At 44.3% G+C, this 18,260-nt stretch overlaps 1 protein-coding gene across 1 annotated transcript in view; it reads right to left on the bottom strand.

The window, feature by feature from the left end:
• rnf157 (ring finger protein 157) overlaps positions 1-18,260 on the bottom strand; it is a 34,951-nt gene that overhangs the window by 3,175 nt on the left and 13,516 nt on the right. Inside the window, exons 11-14 of the mRNA XM_038990862.1 lie at positions 11,665-11,897; positions 10,061-10,163; positions 9,960-9,978; positions 2,305-2,412 (exon numbers count right to left, since the gene is read on the bottom strand). Of these exons, the coding sequence (XP_038846790.1) occupies positions 2,305-2,412; positions 9,960-9,978; positions 10,061-10,163; positions 11,665-11,897 (463 nt within the window). The remainder of the gene's footprint in view (positions 1-2,304; positions 2,413-9,959; positions 9,979-10,060; positions 10,164-11,664; positions 11,898-18,260) is intronic.

Here is an 18,260-nt window from a genome sequence, read left to right as displayed (position 1 = left end):
GTTGAGGATCAGCGGGATGGAGATGTTGTTTCCTACCTTCACCACCTGGGGGCGGCAAGGAGTCCAGGATCCAGTTGAATGCTGAGCTGTAGTCAATGAACAGCATTCTTACATAGGTATTCCTCTTGTCCAGATGGGATAGGGCAGTGTGATGACGATTGCATCGTCTGTGGACCTATTTGGGCGGTAAGAAAATTGAAGTGGGTCTAGGGTGTCAGGTAGGGTGGAGGTGATATGATCCTTGACTAGTCTCTCAAAGCACTTCATGATGACAGAAGTGAGTGCTACGTGGCGATAGTCATTTAGTTCAGTTACCTTAGCTTTCTTGGGAACAGGAACAATGGTAGCCATCTTGAAAAATGTGGGGACAACAGACTGGGATGGGGATTGATTGAATATGTCCGTAAACACACCAGACAGCTGGTCTGCGCATGCTCTGTGGACGCGGCTAGGGATGCCATCTGGACCGGCAGCCTTGCGAGGGTTAACACGTTTAAATGTTTTACTCACATCAGAGGAGAGCCCACAGTCTTTGGTAGCGGGCCATGTCGGTGGCACTGTATTGTACTCAAAGCGCGCAAAGAAGTTGTTTAATTTGTCTGGGAGCAAGACGTCGATGTCCGCGATGGGGCTGGTTTTCTTTTTGTAATCCGTGATTGTCTGTAGACCCTGTGTTTGAGCCGTTGAATTCTTTGTCTCTATACTGACGCTTTGCTTGTTTGATTGCCTCCTTGCCATGATTAAATGTGGTGCTTCGCGCTTTCAGTTGTTCTGAAAGTGCGAAGTTTAGTGAACAATCTCTAACCTATCAGCTAGCCACAGCTATAGCCATACCTATTCCTCAATGTGCACAGGGCACGAGTCCGCATCTGTCCATCCGAAAGAGAGAGAGAGAGGAGGAGCATCGAAGAGGAGACAGAAAATATTAAATGATGGATAAAGGAGAGAAACAAAGAGAGAGAATATAACACATTTACGGCACAGAGAATTCATCTGACAACAACCACAAAGAGTAGGGAGAGCGAGGTGAGGGGGCAGTGGGGGCAATACGTTGGGAGTTACAGGAATGGGAGGAGCTAAGGCTTCATCTGCAATTATTATTATTATTTTTAATTTAGGCAGATTCCTTAAAGATTGACTTCCTTTTAAGACACATTTTTGAGAGTTAACGACGTGGTCTCTTCATTGAAATAACAGACATCCGTTAAAATAGGGAATGCTCTGAAGTAGCCAGACCTCTAAATCTCTGCGTTCACTCTGCAGCCTCAGCTTTTTAATAAAAAGGCCAGAAAACAGGGACTAGTCGTTTGAGAGTTGGTGGCCACAGAAACAGCACCCATGTTAGAGTGCTACAGACTTAGAGAAACAAAGCTAAAGGGCAGTTTTTACACCTGTTTTTGGATACTAGTTGTTCTTGCCAAAACCAGCACCTGGATCTTGACACACTGCACTGGGTTTTCTCTTGCTCTTTGCATAGAGAAACAAAGCCTTTCACTCCCCTTCCCTCACTGTAACCTGCTTCAGCACAGCAGAGAGAGGACATCTAGCAAGCGAGGGAGAAGCAAAGGAGAAGGAGAGATAAGTCGCAGACGATAAGCAAAGTGGCTCGGAGCTGGCAGACACTGAACATTAACTTGGAACTCTGGGATGGAGCATAGAGAACAACCACACACCCACGCTCTCACACACACACACATGCTCTCACACACAAATCTAAAGACACACACACTTTCTCACACACACAGGAGCTTTTTGCTGGGAGGAGAGGAGGAAGAGAGTGCATAACTACCCACTACTGAGAAAAACAACAAGAAGGAACAACAACCACGGCAGTGAAGGATGGGGGGATGATGAGAAGAAAGAAGCCTCCTGTTCTAACTGCTGAGCAAGATACACTGTCTTGTGTTTGGTATGGATGGATCACCAATTACAGCCTCATTTATTTTGGGTCAATATTTTCTTCCTTCAATGTCACTGAATCTATTTCCTGAGCCATTTGAGATGAAACAACTCTAGTAGACCAACATTTTATGGGGTATATAATCCAATTCTCTCCCCTCTTCACTTTCTCCATTTATAGTAATTAAAATCTCAGCTAGAAACATAGGAACCTCAGTTTTGACTAAAAACTCTGTCTCCCTCTACCCTCTCCATTGTCTCTCTACCCTGACTTCTGTTCCACTGTTTCTCCTCTCCATGATCCCTCGCTCCCTTCTTATTTCCTTTCACTGACATCCCCATCTCTCCCCCGCCCATGCCCAGTCTCAGCTTTGATTGGTCCATGTTCAGTAGGTTGCCACTCACCGGCGAATCGGCAGTCGGGAACCTGCTCATTGTCCAGCCCCCCCAAACAGGGTGTGTCGCAGAGGGCGTGATTGTTATTGGCCAACTCTGGACACCTGCTCCGCCCACCTGCAAGCGGGGGCAAAGGTCAAACAACAGTAGCCATGCACAGAAGGGGGTAGGGAGAGGGGGGTGTAAATGGGGGTCAGTAGCTTTTCGATGACTATGCGTGTGTGTGTGTGTGTGTGTGTGTGTGTGTGTGTGTGTGTGTGTGTGTGTGTGTGTGTGTAAAAGAGTGCATGGGTGAGATCATGTGATGATGGTTAGCATGTGGCTCAGGCTCAGAGGATGCACAAGGAGAAGCAGTGACACACGCGTGCAAACATGCATCACATGCACATGAACATATATAGAGACAGGATTCCTTTGGTTTCCTTATTAACTAATTTATTCATTGTCTGTTTATTGTTCACCACTCCACACATCCACTACAACTGGACTGGAGAAAAATACATATTAAGAAGATGCATGATGATAAAGATAATGTCACAAACAAACACACACAAAAGACACACAAACATGCATAGTATTTAAACACACATTCATAAATAACACACACACACACACACAAACTCTGGACAAACAAACACACACATACAAACTTTGAGGTCACGCACACGCACATTCACACACACTCAAACTCTGGGGACACTGAGAGGCAGGGTTAGAGATTCAATCCCAATTTATCTGACTTTTGAATGGTGGAATAGAGGAGGGAAAGCAGAGGAGAAGGAGAGGTGGGGAGGATATGACTCCAAACATATGCGCAACAAGAGAGACACACACAAACACACAAATATACTGTACACACACATTGCATATCAGGGTGTGGAATCTAAGCAGTGCATGCAGAGCACAGCAGGCAAACATACACCAGCATTGGAAAACCAACGACATACACATACACACACACACAGAGAGCAAACTGAACCAAATGCATATGTGCAAACGGATGATTAGTGATGGTTTCACCGATGGTCAGTGTTGTAACACTTTTTTTGGATAGTCCATATGTAGATGCTCTACAAACTATCGACTCACTATGTACTAACCCTAGCCCTAACCCTAACCTTAGCAAGCAGTTGCTTATCAACAGGTAGTTTGTTGATAGTATGACCATTGTTCGAGCATCTACAGACGGAAAGTCCGGACTAGCCAAATAAAGTGTGTGACCAGTATTTTAGCCCACCTTATCATTTACAGTAAAGAGAATCTAGCATGGCACCCCTTAAAATACCCTGCCATCTCACTAATAATGAGCTTTATATGGTAGTTTATAGGATAGGGTGCTGTAACAGGGTAGTCAGTCACTAAAAGGCCATGTTAGAAAGGACAAAAGTGGAAATATTGTAAGAATTGATGAGCGAGTAAACCCTGAGACATTTTTTACTTAAATACTTCTAGTAATTTGAATTCAAAGTAAATTAAAAGTAATTACTACTTAAAATGTATATGTGGTACTGACTCAAAACTAAATGAGAAGTCACATCAAGTTATAATAACAAATGAACCTTTTTCCCAGCATGCTCTACTGCAGGTATATTTTTTGGAATTGTTTTTAATATCTGTGTTTTTGCATGTACATTTTGTGATGACAGCACATTGGGGTTTACAGTGCAGTGTACAGATGATATTTGTTCCCCAATGTAGGGCTTAGGCAAGGAGTTAGTTAGGGTGAGGCTTTAAGTTAGGATTAGTGGGTAACATTGTATTGGTGCTTAGACTGCCACGTACTTCTATCCTTTCCAGCATGGCCAGATAGTGAGGAGGGTAAAGCAGAGAGGGGTCAGAGGTGAGAGGTATAGGTGAGAGGTCAATGATAGGTCCTATTTACCCTGCTTGTGGGAAGGAGAGGGGCAGTGTTCCTCTGTGACATAATTTCCCTGTGAGAAGGAGAGAGACAGATTCATGTTGTATTGTATATTTTATTTATTTAAATTTTTTAATCTATAGCCATTCCTATAGTTTAGGTACTATATGGTATATGTATCTCTGAATCATGCTCTTCTGACACAGCGACTGAGAAGTTATAATCTTTTGGCTCTATGGGTAGTTCCTTCACTATGAGGAAACACAAAAACAGTACAGAAATGCACTAAGAAATAATAAGGAACAGCATGTCAGAAAGCTCAATGTGAAGGAAGAACCCATAGAATCAAATCCCTTCTGGGAAAATTGGAACACAAACAACAACACGAAGAGCTACCTATCCAAAATGGAGATGTATGGATAAAACACTTCTCCAATCTTTTTGGCCATATAACAAAGAACAGAAATGTATACATGATAATTTACAAAACTTAGAACCAGTTATTAAAAAGTACTACCAGAACCCATTGGATTATCCAATTACATTGGATAAGCTACAGGCCTAAATACAAACCTTACAACCCAAAAAGGCCTGTATATTGATGGTATACTGAACTAAATGATAAAATATACAGACCATGAATTCAAATGGGCTATTCTTAAACTCTTCAACATTATCCTCAGCTCTGGCATCTTCACAATATTTGGAACCAAATTTGACCCCAATGATTACCGTGAAATCTGCGTCAACAGCAAAATCTTCTACAGTATCATCAATAGCAGTGAAAACAATGTCCCGAGACAATGTCAAATTGGCTTCTTACCAAAATACCGTGCGACAGACCACGTATACACCCTGAACATCCTTACAAATAAACAAAAGCACATTTTTCTAATTTTGTTTATTTAAAATTAGTTTTGACTCAATTTGGCATGAGAGTCTGATGTACAAATTGATGGAAACTGGTGTTGAAAGAAAAAAAGATGACATGATAAAATCAATGTACACAAACAACAAGTGTGCGTTAAAATTGGCAATAAACACAGATTTCTTTCCTCAGGGCCGTGAGGTGAGACAGGGATGCAGCTTGAGCCCACCCTCTTCAACATTTATATCAATGAATTGGCGTGGGCACTAGAACAGTCTGCAGCACCCGGCCTCACCCTACGGGACTCGGAAATAAAATGTCTACTGTTTGCTGATGATCTGGTGCTTCCGTCCCCAACCAAGGAGGGCCTACAGCAGCACCTACAGTCCCGTGAAAAAGTATATTTGAGATTCTTCAAAGTAGCCACCCTTCGCCTTGATGACAGCTTTGCACACTCTTGGCATTCTCTCAACCAGCTTCATGAGGTAGTCACCTGGAATGCATTTCAATTAACATGTGTGCCTTGTTAAACGTTCATTTGTGGAATTTCTTTCCTTCTTAATGCATTTGAGCCAATCAGTTGTGTTGTGACAAGGTAGGGGTGGTATACAGAAGATAACCCTATTTGGTAAAAGACAAAGTCCATATTATGTCAAGAACAGCTCAAATAAGCAAAGAGAAACGACAATCCATTGTTACTTTAAGACATGAAGGTCAGTCAATGCTGAAAATGTCAAGACCTTTGAAAGTGCAGTCGCAAAAACCATCAAGCGCTATGATGAAACTGACTCTCATGAGGACTGCCACAGGAAAGGAAGACCCAGAGTTACCTCTGCTGCAGAGGATATATTTATTAGAGTTAACTGCACCTCAGATTGCAGCCCAAATAAGAAGAGACTTACTTCGGCCAAGAAACACGAGCAATGGACATTAGACCGGTGGAAATCTGTTGTTTGGTCTGACGAGTCCAAATTTGAGATTTTTGGTTCCAACCGCCGTGTCTTTGTGAGACGCAGAGTAGGTGAACGGATGATCTCTACATGTGTGGTTCCGACCGTGAAGCATGGAGGAGGAGGTGTGGGGTTGCTTTGCTTTTGAAACTGTGATTTATTTAGAATACAAGGCACACTTAACCAGCATGGCTACCACAGCATTCTGCAGCGATACGCCATCCCATCTGCTTTGCGCTTAGTGGGACTAACATTTGTTTTTCAACAAGACAATGACTCAACACATCTCCAGACTGTGTAAGGGCTATTTGACCAAAAAGTAGAGTGATGGAGTGCTGCAACAGATGACCTGGCCTCCACAATCACCTGACCTCAACCCAATTGAGATGGTTTGGGATGAATTGGACCGCAGAGTGAAGGAAAAGCAGCCAGCAATTGCCCAGCATATGTGAGAACTCCTTCAAGACCGTTGGAAAAGCATTCCAGGTGAAGCTGGTTGAGAGAATGCCAAGAGTGTGCAAAGCTGTCATCAAGGCAAAGGTTGGATACTTTGAAGAATCTAAAATCTAAAATATATTTTGATTTGTTTAACACTTTTTTGGTTTGTACATGATTCCATATCTGTTAGTTCATAGTATTGATGTCTTCACTATTATTCTACAATGGAGAAAATAGTAAAAATAAAGAAAAACCCTTGAATGAGTAGGTACTGTATATACTTATTTGGATGAGATGTGTCCCATTATGTCTGGCGAAAACCAAACATTTCACCCCACAGTAAGAACCTCAACGGTCAAGCATGGTGGTGGTAATTGGTTTGGGAATGCCTTGCTAAGTCAGGACCTGGATGACTTGCCTTAATAAAAGGAACCATTAATTCTGCTCTGTATCAGACAATTCTACAGGAGAATGTCAGGCCATCTGTCTGTGAGCTGAAGCTGAAGCACAGCTGGGTCAAGCAGCAAGACAATGATACGAAACACAATCAATTCTGCATGAAAATGGATAAAAAGCAACAAATTTGAAGCTTTGGAATGGCCTAGTCAAAGTCCAGACCTAATCCCAATTGAGATGTTGTGGCAGGACTTGAAACGAGCAGTACACGCTTGAATACCCACAAATGTGGCTGAGTTAATGCAGTTCTGCATGCAAGAGTGGGCCAAAATTCCTTCACAGCGATGTGAGAGACTGATCAACAACTACAGAAAGCCTTTGGTTGCAGTCATTGCAGCTAAAGATGGCACAACCAGTTAAGGGGGCAATTACTTTTTCACACGAGGGAATTGGGTGTTTTTCCCTTTATCTAATAATAGGTTTTGGTTGAAGATCTGATAACATTCAGTATCAAAAATATGCAAAAGTAGAGAAAATCAGAAAGGAGTCAAATACTTTTTCACAGCACTGTAGATCTTCTGCACAGATTCTGTCAGACTTGGGCCCTGACAGTGAAACTCAGTAAGACAAAAATAATGGTGCCCCAAAAAAGGTCCAGGTGCCAGGACAACAAATACAAATTCTATCTAGACACGGTTGCCCTAGCGCACACAAAGAATTATACCTACCTCAGCCTAGACATCAATAACACAGGTAACTTCGACAAGGTTGTGAATGATCTAAGAGACAAGGCAAGAAGGGCCTTCTATGACATAAACTCGACGTCCCAATTAGAATCTGGCCCAAAACTACTTCAATCAGTTATAGAATCCATTGCCCTTTATGGTTGTGAGGTCTGGGGTCCACTCGCAAACCAAGAATTCACAAAATGGGACAAACACCCAATTGACACTCTGCATGCAGAATTCTGAAAAAATATACTTTGTGTACAACGCAAAACCCCAAACAATGCATGCAGAGCAGAATTAGGACTATAGTTATCACAATCTGGAGAAGAGCTGTTAAATTCCACTATCACCTAAAAGGAAGCGATGCCCACACATTCCACATCAAAGCCCTCATCTACAGATGAGAAGTCCTCATCTACCTAGAGAAGTCCTCTCAGCCAGCTGGTTCTGGGGCTTTATTCACACCCACAAACAGAACCCACAGAGCCCCAGACCAGCAACACAATTAGACCCAACCAAATTATGAGAAAGCAAAAATATTACTATTTGACACACTGGAAAGAATCAACCAAAAAACAGAGCAAATTAGAATGCTATCTGGCCCTAAACAGAGAGTACACAATACACACTGAGACTGACCCAAATGTAAGAAGATTCTTGACTATGTACAGACCCAGTGAGCAGAGCCTTGCTATTGAGAGAGGTCGCCATAGTCAGACCTGGCTCTGAAGTGCCCACTGTCCACAAAAGGAAACTGAGCTGCACGTCGTAACCTCCTGCCAAATGTATGACCACATTACCACAGATCACACAGACCCACAAAGAATTTGAAAACAAATCCAACATTGATAAACTGCCATACCTGTTAGGTGAAATACCACAATGTGACATCACAGCAGCAAGATTTGTGGCCCGTTGCCATGACAAGAGGGCAACCAGTGGAGCACAAACATTCTAAATACCACCAATATTTATTGTTTACTTTTTCTTCCCCCACTATTCGTACTACAACTATTTGCACATTGCTAAATGTGCAAATAGATAATGATAATATAACACTTGAAATGTCTTTATCTTTTTGAAACCTTTTTGAGTGCAATGTTTACTGTAAATTTCAACAACAAAAAAATGTTTATATGTGTTTCTTCTCACTTTTGTGTATTGTTTATTTCACTTGCTTTGGTGATGTAAACATACAGTGCATTCGAAAAGTATTCAGACTACTTGACTTTTTCCACATTTTGTAATGTTACAGCCTTATTCTAAAATTGATTAATACATTTTTTCCCTCCACAATCTACACATATCCCATAATGACAAAGAAAAACAGGTTTATAGATTTGTTTGAGAATTATTTATTTTTTAAATGGAATATCACATTTACATAAGTATTCGGACTCTTTACTCAGTACATTGTTGAAGCACCTTTGGCAGCGATTATAGCCTTGAGTCTTCTTGGGTATGACGCTACAAGCTTGGCACACCTGTATTTGGGGAGTTTCTCTCATTCTTCTCCGCAGATCCTCTCAAGCTCTGTCAGGTTGGATAGGGAGCGTTGCTGCACAGCTATTTTCAGGTCTCTCCAGAGATGTTCGATTGGGTTCAAGTCCGGGCTCTGGCTGGGCCACTCAAGGACATTGAGACTTGTCCCGAAGCCATTCATGCGTTGTATTGGCTGTGTGCTTAGGGTCGTTGTTCTGTTTGAAGGTGAATCTTTGCCACAGTCTGAGGTCCTGAGAGCTCTGGAGCAGGTTTTCATAAAGGATCTCTCTGTACTTTGCACCGTTCATCTTTGCCTCGATCACGCCCAGTCTCCCAGTCCCTGACACTGAAAAACATCCCCACAGAATGATGCTGCCACCACCATGCTTCACTGTAGGGATGGTGCCAGGTTTCCTCCAGACGTGACACTTGGCATTCAGGCCAAAGAGTTCAATCGTAGTTTCATCAGACCAGAGAATCTTCTTTTCATGGTCCTAGAGTTTTTAGGTGCCTTTTTGCAAACTCCAAGTGGGCTGTAATGTGCCTTTTAATGAGGAGTGGCTTATGTCTGGCCACTCTACCATAAAGGCCTGATTGGTGGAGTGCTACAGAGATGGTTGTCTTTCTGGAAGGTTCTCCCATCTCCACAGAGGAAATCTAGAGCTCTGTCAGAGTGACTATTGGGTTTTGGTCCCCTCCCTGACCAAGGTCTTTCTTCCCCGATTACTCAATTTGGCCGGGCAGCCAGCTCTAGGAAGAGTCTTGGTGGTTCCAAACTTCTTCCATTTAAGAATGGTGGAGGCCACTGTGTTCTTGGGGACCTTCAATGCTGCAGAAATGTTTTGGTACCCTTCCGTAGATCTGTGCCTCGACACAATCCTGTCTCGGAGCTCTACGGACAATTCCTTCAACCTTATGGTTTCGTTTTTGAGTCAGGTTCTCACTCTCTAAAGTTACACCACTCTGGAACAGAGAGAGTAAGGTCAAACATACACCGGACACAGACAAACACGCATACACAAACTGTGTCAGAATGTCAGTGTACCTCAAGTTGTTGTTTCCGGCGGCAGGCCTGAACCTCTGATTCACTGTGTTGTGACTTCTTTCCCTCCTCCCCTGGCAGCACCGAAGAATTCTGGGGGGGAGACCTGACACATCCCACAATGCAACAGTCAGAATCATAAACACCACAGCAAACACTAACAACTCTCCCTTTGTCCGGACATAAACACTACATGAATAGTATAGTCCATCTGTGAACACCTGCTCATCGAACATCTCATTCCAAATCATGGGCATTAATATGGAGTTGGTCCCCCCTTTGCTGCTACAACAGCCTCCACTCTTCTGGGAGGGTTTTCCACTAAATGTTGGAACATTGCTGCGGGGACTTGCTTCCATTCAGCCACAAGAGCATCAGTGAGGTCGTGCACTGATGTTGGGCTATTAGGCCTGGCTCGCAGTCAACGTTCCAATTCATACCAAAGTTAGTCGATGGGGATGAGATCAGTGCTCTGTGCAGGCCAGTCAAGTTCTTCCACACCGATCTCGACAAACCATTTCTGTATGGACCTCGCTTTGTGCACGGGAGCATTGTCATGCTGAAACAGGAAAGGGCCTTCCCCAAACTGTTGCCACAAAGTTGGAAGCACAGAATCGTCTACAATGTACTTGTATGTTGTAGCGTTAAGATTCCCCTTCACTGGAGCTAAGGGGACTAGCTCGAACCATGAAAAACAGCCCCAGACCATTATTCCTCCTCCACCAAACTTTACAGTTGGCACTTTGCATTCGGGCAGGTAGCGTTCTCCTGGCATCAGCCAAACACAGATTTGTCCGTTGGACTGCCAGATGGTGAAGCATGATTCATCACTCCAGTGAAGGCGTCCAATGGCGGCAAGCTTTACAACCACTCCAGCCGACGCTTGTCATTGCGCCTGGTGATCTTAGGCTTGTGTGCGGCTGTTCAGCCTTGGAAACCCATTTCATGAAGCTCCCGACGAACAGTTCTTGGGCTGACGTTTCTTCCAGAGGCAGTTTGGAACTTGGTAGTGAGTGTTGCAACTGAGGACAGAGAATTTTTTCAGCACTCTGCGGTCCCGTTCTGTGAGCTTGTGTGGCCTACCACTTCACGGCTGAGCCATTGTTGCTCATAGACATTTCCACTTCACAATAACAGCACTTATAGTTCACCAGGGCAGCTCTAGCTGGGCAGAAATTTGACGAACTGACTTGTTGGAAAGATGGCATCCTATGAAGGTGCCACGTTGAAAGTCACTGAGCTCTTCAGTAAGGCCATTCTACTGCCAATGTTTGTCTATGGAGATTGCTTGAATGTGTGCTCGATTTTATACACCTGTCATTAATGGGTGTGGCTAAAATAGCCAAATCCTCTAATTTTGAAGGGGTGTCCACATACTTTTGAATATATAGTGTATTTTCTATTAGCTAAACCTTTAAAAGTCATAGGAAATGAATTCCTATTCAAATGTACAGTATGTTTGTATGTGTCTGCATCCCAAATGGCACCCTACTCCCCATGTAGTGCACAACTTTTGAACAGACCTCAGGTCAAAACTAGTGCACTTTATAGGGAATATGGTGCCATTTGGGACACAACCTATGTCTCCAGGTGTTTGCTCCACTTACTTGGAGCCGCTCTTCTTCAGTTTGAGTCCCTGGCTTGAGTTGGAGTGGTCCAGGGGGGACATGGAGTGTGCCGGGGCGGGGTGGGTCTCACTGCTGTAGGGGGGCAGGGTCCCCGAGATGTGGCCCCCAGAGAGGTCCTGCAGAGGGGGGGCAGAGGGAGACACGCTCAGGGGCCCGTTCAGAGCCTCCAGGAGGGACACGACCTCATACCCTGGGGGAATGTGATCCGACACCTGGGGGAGGGTGGGGGGAAAGGAGAGAGAGGAAGGATGTGACAAGGGTAGAAAGAACAAAAAAAGAGATGAGCTGTTATGTTGCTATATGCCAGCGGTCACCAACTGGTCGATCGCGACAAGTCGATCACCAAACGATTACATTTTTTCATGTTGCTCTGTTGGCGGGAAGGTGCACTTCATTCAGAAGCCCTGCACACCGGGTAGGCAAAGTGTTCCCATTTTGAACCATTTCATCTGTCTGAAAAGACGAACTCCACCTACCCTGTGGACCGGGAGATCTGTGGCTAAATCGAGTGTGCCTACTGCCCTGGCCAATCAGATAGCTCAAATCACCATGCCTACAGCTGTATATACAGTTGAAGTTGGAGGTTTACATACACTAAGGTTGGAGAGCTAACCATGTCTTGCTCCCAGACAAACTAAACAACTTCTTTGCTCACTGAGGACAATGCTCGCTTTGAGGACAATACAGTGCCACCGACACGGCCCGCTACCAAAACCTGCGGGCTCTCCTTCACCGCAGCCAATGTGAGTAAAACATTTAAACGTGTTAACCCTCGCAAGGCTGCCAGCCCAGACGGTATCCCTAGCCGCATCCTCAGAGCATGCGCAGACCAGCTGGCTGGTGTGTTTACGGACATATTCAATCAATCCCTATCCCAGTCTGCTGTTCCCACATTTTTCAAGATGGCTACCATTGTTCCTGTTCCCAAGAAAGCCAAGGTAACTGAGCTAAACGACTATCGCCCCGTAGCACTCACTTCTGTCATCATGAAGTGCTTTGAGAGACTAGTCAAGGATCATATCACCTCCACCCTACCTGACACCCTAGACCCACTCCAATTTGCTTACCGCCACAATAGGTCCACAGATGACACAATCGCAATCACACTGCCCTAACCCATCTGGACAAGAGGAATACCTATGTAAGAATGCTGTTCATCGACTACAGCTCAGCATTTAACACCATAGTACCCTCCAAACTCGTCATTAAGCTCAAGACCCTGGGTCTCGACCTCGCCCTGTGCAACTGGGTCCTGGACTTTGACGGGACGCCCCCAGGTGGTGAGGGTAGGAAACAACATCTCCACCCCGCTGATCCTCAACACTGGGGCCCCACAAGGGTGCGTTCTCAGCCCTCTCCTGTACTCCCTGTTCACCCATGACTGCGTGGCCATGCACGCCTCCAACTCAATCGTCAAGTTTGCAGACGACACTACAGTGGTAGGCTTGATTACCAACAATGACGAGACGGCCTACAAGGAGGATGTGAGGGCCCTCGGAGTGTGGTGTCAAGAAAATAACCTCACACTCAACGTCAACAAAACAAAGGAGATGATTGTGGACTTCAAGAAACAGCAGAGGGAGCACCCCACTATCCACATCGACGGGACAGTAGTGGAGAAGGTGGAAAGTTTTAAGCTCCTCGGTGTACACATCACGGACAAACTGAAATGGTCCACCCACACAGACAGCGTGGTGAAGAAAGCGCAACAACGCCTCTTCAACCTCAGGAGGCTGATGAAATTTGTCTTGTCACCAAAAACACTCACAAACTTTTACAGATGCACAATCGAGAGCATCCTGACGGGCTGTATCACTGCTTGGTACGGCAACTTTTCCACCCACAACAATAAGGATCTCCAGAGGGTAGTGAGGTCTGCACAACGCATCACCGGGGGCAAACTACCTACCCTCCAGGACACCTACACCACCCAATGTCACAGGAAGGCCAAAAAGATCATCAAGGACAACAACCACCCGAGCCACTGCCTGTTCACCCCGCTATCATCCAGAAGGTGAGGTCAGTACAGGTGCATCAAAGCTGGCACCAAGAGACTGAAAAACAGCTTCTATCTCAAGGCCATCAGAATGTTAAACAGCCATCACTAACATTGAGTGACTGCTGCCAACATACTGACTCAAATCTCTAGCCACTTTAATAATAAAAAATTGGATGTAATAAATGTATCACTAGTCACTTTAAACAATGCCCCTTTATATAATGGTTACATACCCTACATTACTCATTGTAACGTCTGGAGAGTGATGGGTGTGGAGTCAGACGCAGAGAGCAGAAGGTTGACGGGAAAAACGCTTTAATGTCCTTTCGCACAGTAACCAGTTACAAACATGGGTGAAGCCCAAAACACAGGCGCAACAAACCCAAAACCATAGTTACCAAAATACCGGACAGCGAAAACCCAAAAGAACACAAACACCACTAACGTAAAATAACAACAAGCCCGCACAAACACCAGCGGGCTAAACGAACTTAAATAACACCCATCCCAAAACCCCAACAAGGAACAGGTGTAAACAATTAGACAAAAACAAACGAAAAGGAAAAAGGGATCGATGGCAGCTAGTAGACCGGCGACAACGACCGCCGAGCGCCACCCAAACAGGAAGGGGAGCCACCTTCGGTGGTATTCGTGACACTCATCCCATATGTATATACTGCACTCTACCATCTACTGCATCTTGCCTATGCCATACGGCCATCGCTCATCCATATATTTATATGTACATATTCTTATTCATTCCTTTACACTTGTGCGTAAAAGGTAGTTATTGTGAAATTGTTAAATTACTTGTTAGATATTACTGCATGGTCGGAACTAGAAGCACAAGCATTTCGCTACACTCGCATTAACATCTGCTAACCATGTGTATGTGACGAATAAAATGTGATTTGATTTGAGTCATTAAACCTAATTTTTCAAGCACTCCACAAATTTCTTGTTAACAAACTATAGTTTTGGTAAGTCGGTTAGGACATCTACTTTGTGCATGACACAAGCCATTTTTCCAACAATTGTTTACAGACAGATTATTTCACTTATACTTCACTGTGTCACAATTCCAGTGGGTCAGAAGTTTACATACACTAAGTTGACTGTGCCTTTAAACAGCTTGGAAAATTCCAGAATATTCTGTCATGGCTTTAGAAAATTCTGATAGGCTAATTGACATAATTTGAGTCAATTGGAGGTGTACCTGTGGATGTATTTCAAGGCCTACCTTCAAACTCAGTGCCTCTTTGCTTGACACCATGGGAAAATCAAAAGAAATCAGCCAAGACTTCAGAAAAAAAATTGTAGACCTCCACAAGTCTCGTTCATCCTTCGGAGCAATTTCTAAATGCCTGAAGGTACCACGCTCATCTGTACAAACAATAGTACCAAAGTATAAACACCATGGGACCACACAGACGTCATACCGCTCAGGAAGGAGGCGCGTTCTGTCTCCTAGAGATAAACGCACTTTGGTGCAAAAAGTGCAAATCAATCCCAGAACAACAGCAAAGGACCTTGTCAAGATGCTGGAGGAAACAGGTACAAAAGTATCTATATCCACAGTAAAACGAGTCCTATATTGACACAACCTGAAAGGCCGCTCAGCAAGGAAGAAGCCACTGCTCCAAAACTGCCATAAAAAAAGCCAGACTACGGTTCGCAACTGCACATGGTGACTTTTTGGAGAAATGTCCTCTGGTCTGATGAAACAAAAATAGAACTGTTTGGCCATAATGACCATTGTTACGTTTGGAGGAAAAAGGGGGAGGCTTGCAAGCCAAAGAACACCATCCCAACTGTGAAGCACGGGGGTGGCAGCATCATGTTGTGGGGGTGCTTTGCTGCAGGAGGGACTGGTCCACTTCACAAAACAGATGGCATCATGAGGAAGGAAAAGTATGTGGATATATTGAAGCAACATCTCAAGACATCAGTCAGGAAGTTAAAGCTTGGTCGCAAATGGGTCTTCCAAATGGACAATGACCCCAAGCATACTTCCAAAGTTGTGGCAAAAGGGCTTAAGGACAACAAAGTCAAGGTATTGGAGTGGCCATCACAAAGCCCTGACCTCAATCCAATAGAAAATTTGTGGGCAGAACTGAAAAAGTGTGTGCGAGCAAGGAGGCCTACAAACCTGACTCAGTTACACCAGCTCTGTCAGGATGAATGGGCCAAAATTCACCCAACTTATTGTGGGAAGCTTGTGGAAGGCTACCCGAAACGTTTGACCCATGTTAAACTTCTGACCCACTGGGAATGTGATGAAAGAAATAAAAGCTGAAATAAATCATTCTCTACTATTATTCTAACATTTCACATTCTTAAAATAAAGTGATGATCCTAACTGACCTAAGACAGGGAATTTTTACTAGGATTAAATGTCAGGAATTGCAAAAAACTGAGTTTAAATGTATTTGGCTAAGGTGTATGTAAACTTACGACTTCAACAGTATACAGACCAGTCAAAAGTTTGGACACACCTACTCATTCAAGGGTTTTTCTTTATTTTTACTATTTTCTACATTGTAGAATAGCGAATACATCAAAACTATGAAATAACACATATGGAATCATGTACTAACCAAAAAAGTGATAAAACAAATTTTGTAGCCACCCTTTGCCTTGATGACAGCTTTGCACACTCTTGGCATTCTCTCAACCAGCTTCATGAGATAGTCACCTGGAATGCATTTCAATTAACAGGTGTGCATTGATAAAAGTTAATTTGTGGAATTTCTTTCCTTCTTAATGCATTTGAGCCAATCAGTTGTGTTGTGACAAGGTAGGGGTGGTATACAGAAGATAGCACTATTTGGTAAAAGACCAAGTCCATAGTATGTTAAGAACAGCTCAAATAAGCAAAGAGAAACGACAATACATTGTTACTTTAAAACATGAAGGTCAGTCAATGCTGAAAATGTCAAGACCTTTGAAAGTGCAGTCGCAAAAACCATCAAGCGCTATGATGAAACTGACTCTCATGAGGACCGCCACAGGAAAGGAAGACCCAGAGTTACCTCTGCTGCAGAGGATACATTTATTAAAGTTAACTGCACCTCAGATTGCAGCCCAAATAAATGCTTCACAGAGTTCAAGTAACAGACACAACTCAAAATCAACTGTTCAGCCTGCGTGAATCAGCCTACGTGAATCAGGCCTTCATGGTCGAATTGCAGCAGAGAAACCACTACCAGAGCACACCAATAAGACGAAGAGACTTGCTTGGGCCAAGAAACACGAGCAATGGACATTAGACAGGTGGAAATTTGACCTTTGGTATGATGAGTACACATTTTTGATTTTTGATTCTGACACAGTCAGTGATTTATTTTGAATACAAGGCACACTTAACCAGCATGGCTGGTTTGCGCTTAGTGGGACTATCATTTGTTTCTCAACAGGACAATGACCCAACACACCCCCAGGCTGTGTAAGGGCTATTTGACCAAGAAGGAGAGTGATGGAGTGCTGCATCAAATGACCTGGCCTCCACAGCCACCCGACCTCAACCTGTCACGCCTGCTACTGCTCCCCCTCTATGGTGCTCGAGGGTGCCAGGCTGCCCATCATTACGCACACCTGTCACCATCATTATGCTCATCAGCACTTCATTGGACTCACCTGGACTCCTTCACTTTGTTGATTGCCTCCTCTACATATGTCTGCTTCTCAGTTTGTTCCCCGTGTCAGCATTAATGTTGTTTTGTTTTCCCTGTCCAGACGCTGTCTGTGTTTTGTTTCATGTCTGTTATTTATTAAATGTTCACTCCCTTTACTTACTTTTGTCTCCCAGCATCTGTCCTTACAAAATGCTGACACCAATGTTGGAAGCATCAGGGAGTTTGTTTTGTTTTTTGTTTTGGTTGGTGACGTCGGGTCCGGGTGCCGCTGCCGAAGGAAGCGGGGGTGCAGCCGACTCGTCAGGCTCCCACCCCTCAGCTACCTCGTCGGGCTCCCACGCCTCAGCCGACTCGTCGGGCTCCCACGCCTCGGCCGGGCCGTTAGGCCCGCCCAAGCGGGACGCCGGGTGGCGCCCCTAGAGGGGGGGGGGGGTACTGTCACGCCTGCTCCCGCTCCCCCTCTCTGGTGCTCAAGGGCGCCAGGCTGCCCATCATTACGCACACCTGTCACCATCATTATGCGCATCATCGCTTCATTGGACTCACCTGGTGTCACGGATCCCTCCGTAACTTTCATTACGCACACCTGTCCCCTATTTCCACTGATTGTATTTGTATATATGTGCCCTTTGGTTTCCATTGGGCTGTTGTTTATTGTTAGTATGTCCATTGGTGCCTGTGAGTACCTGTGCTGTGTGTTTTGGCTTTTTTGCGGATTGTGCAGATTATTACGGGTCTCGTCCCGTGTGTTAATCATTGTGCGCATGTGTTATTTATTCGAGTTACTCCTCGCTCTTTTGTTTTGGGTTTCTACCCTGTGTTTTGTTACGTGTTTGTATGGTATTCGTCCCCGTGGCTTTACACAGCACACCGTACTTTGGGCTTAATTAAAATAAAATATTACGTATTCCTGTGCCTGTCTCCCGAATCTCTTCATACCA

Source organism: Salvelinus namaycush, chromosome 4 (genome assembly GCF_016432855.1).
Source record: "Salvelinus namaycush isolate Seneca chromosome 4, SaNama_1.0, whole genome shotgun sequence".
Taxonomy (NCBI): domain Eukaryota; kingdom Metazoa; phylum Chordata; class Actinopteri; order Salmoniformes; family Salmonidae; genus Salvelinus; species Salvelinus namaycush.
This window is presented reverse-complemented; position numbering and strand designations above follow the sequence as displayed.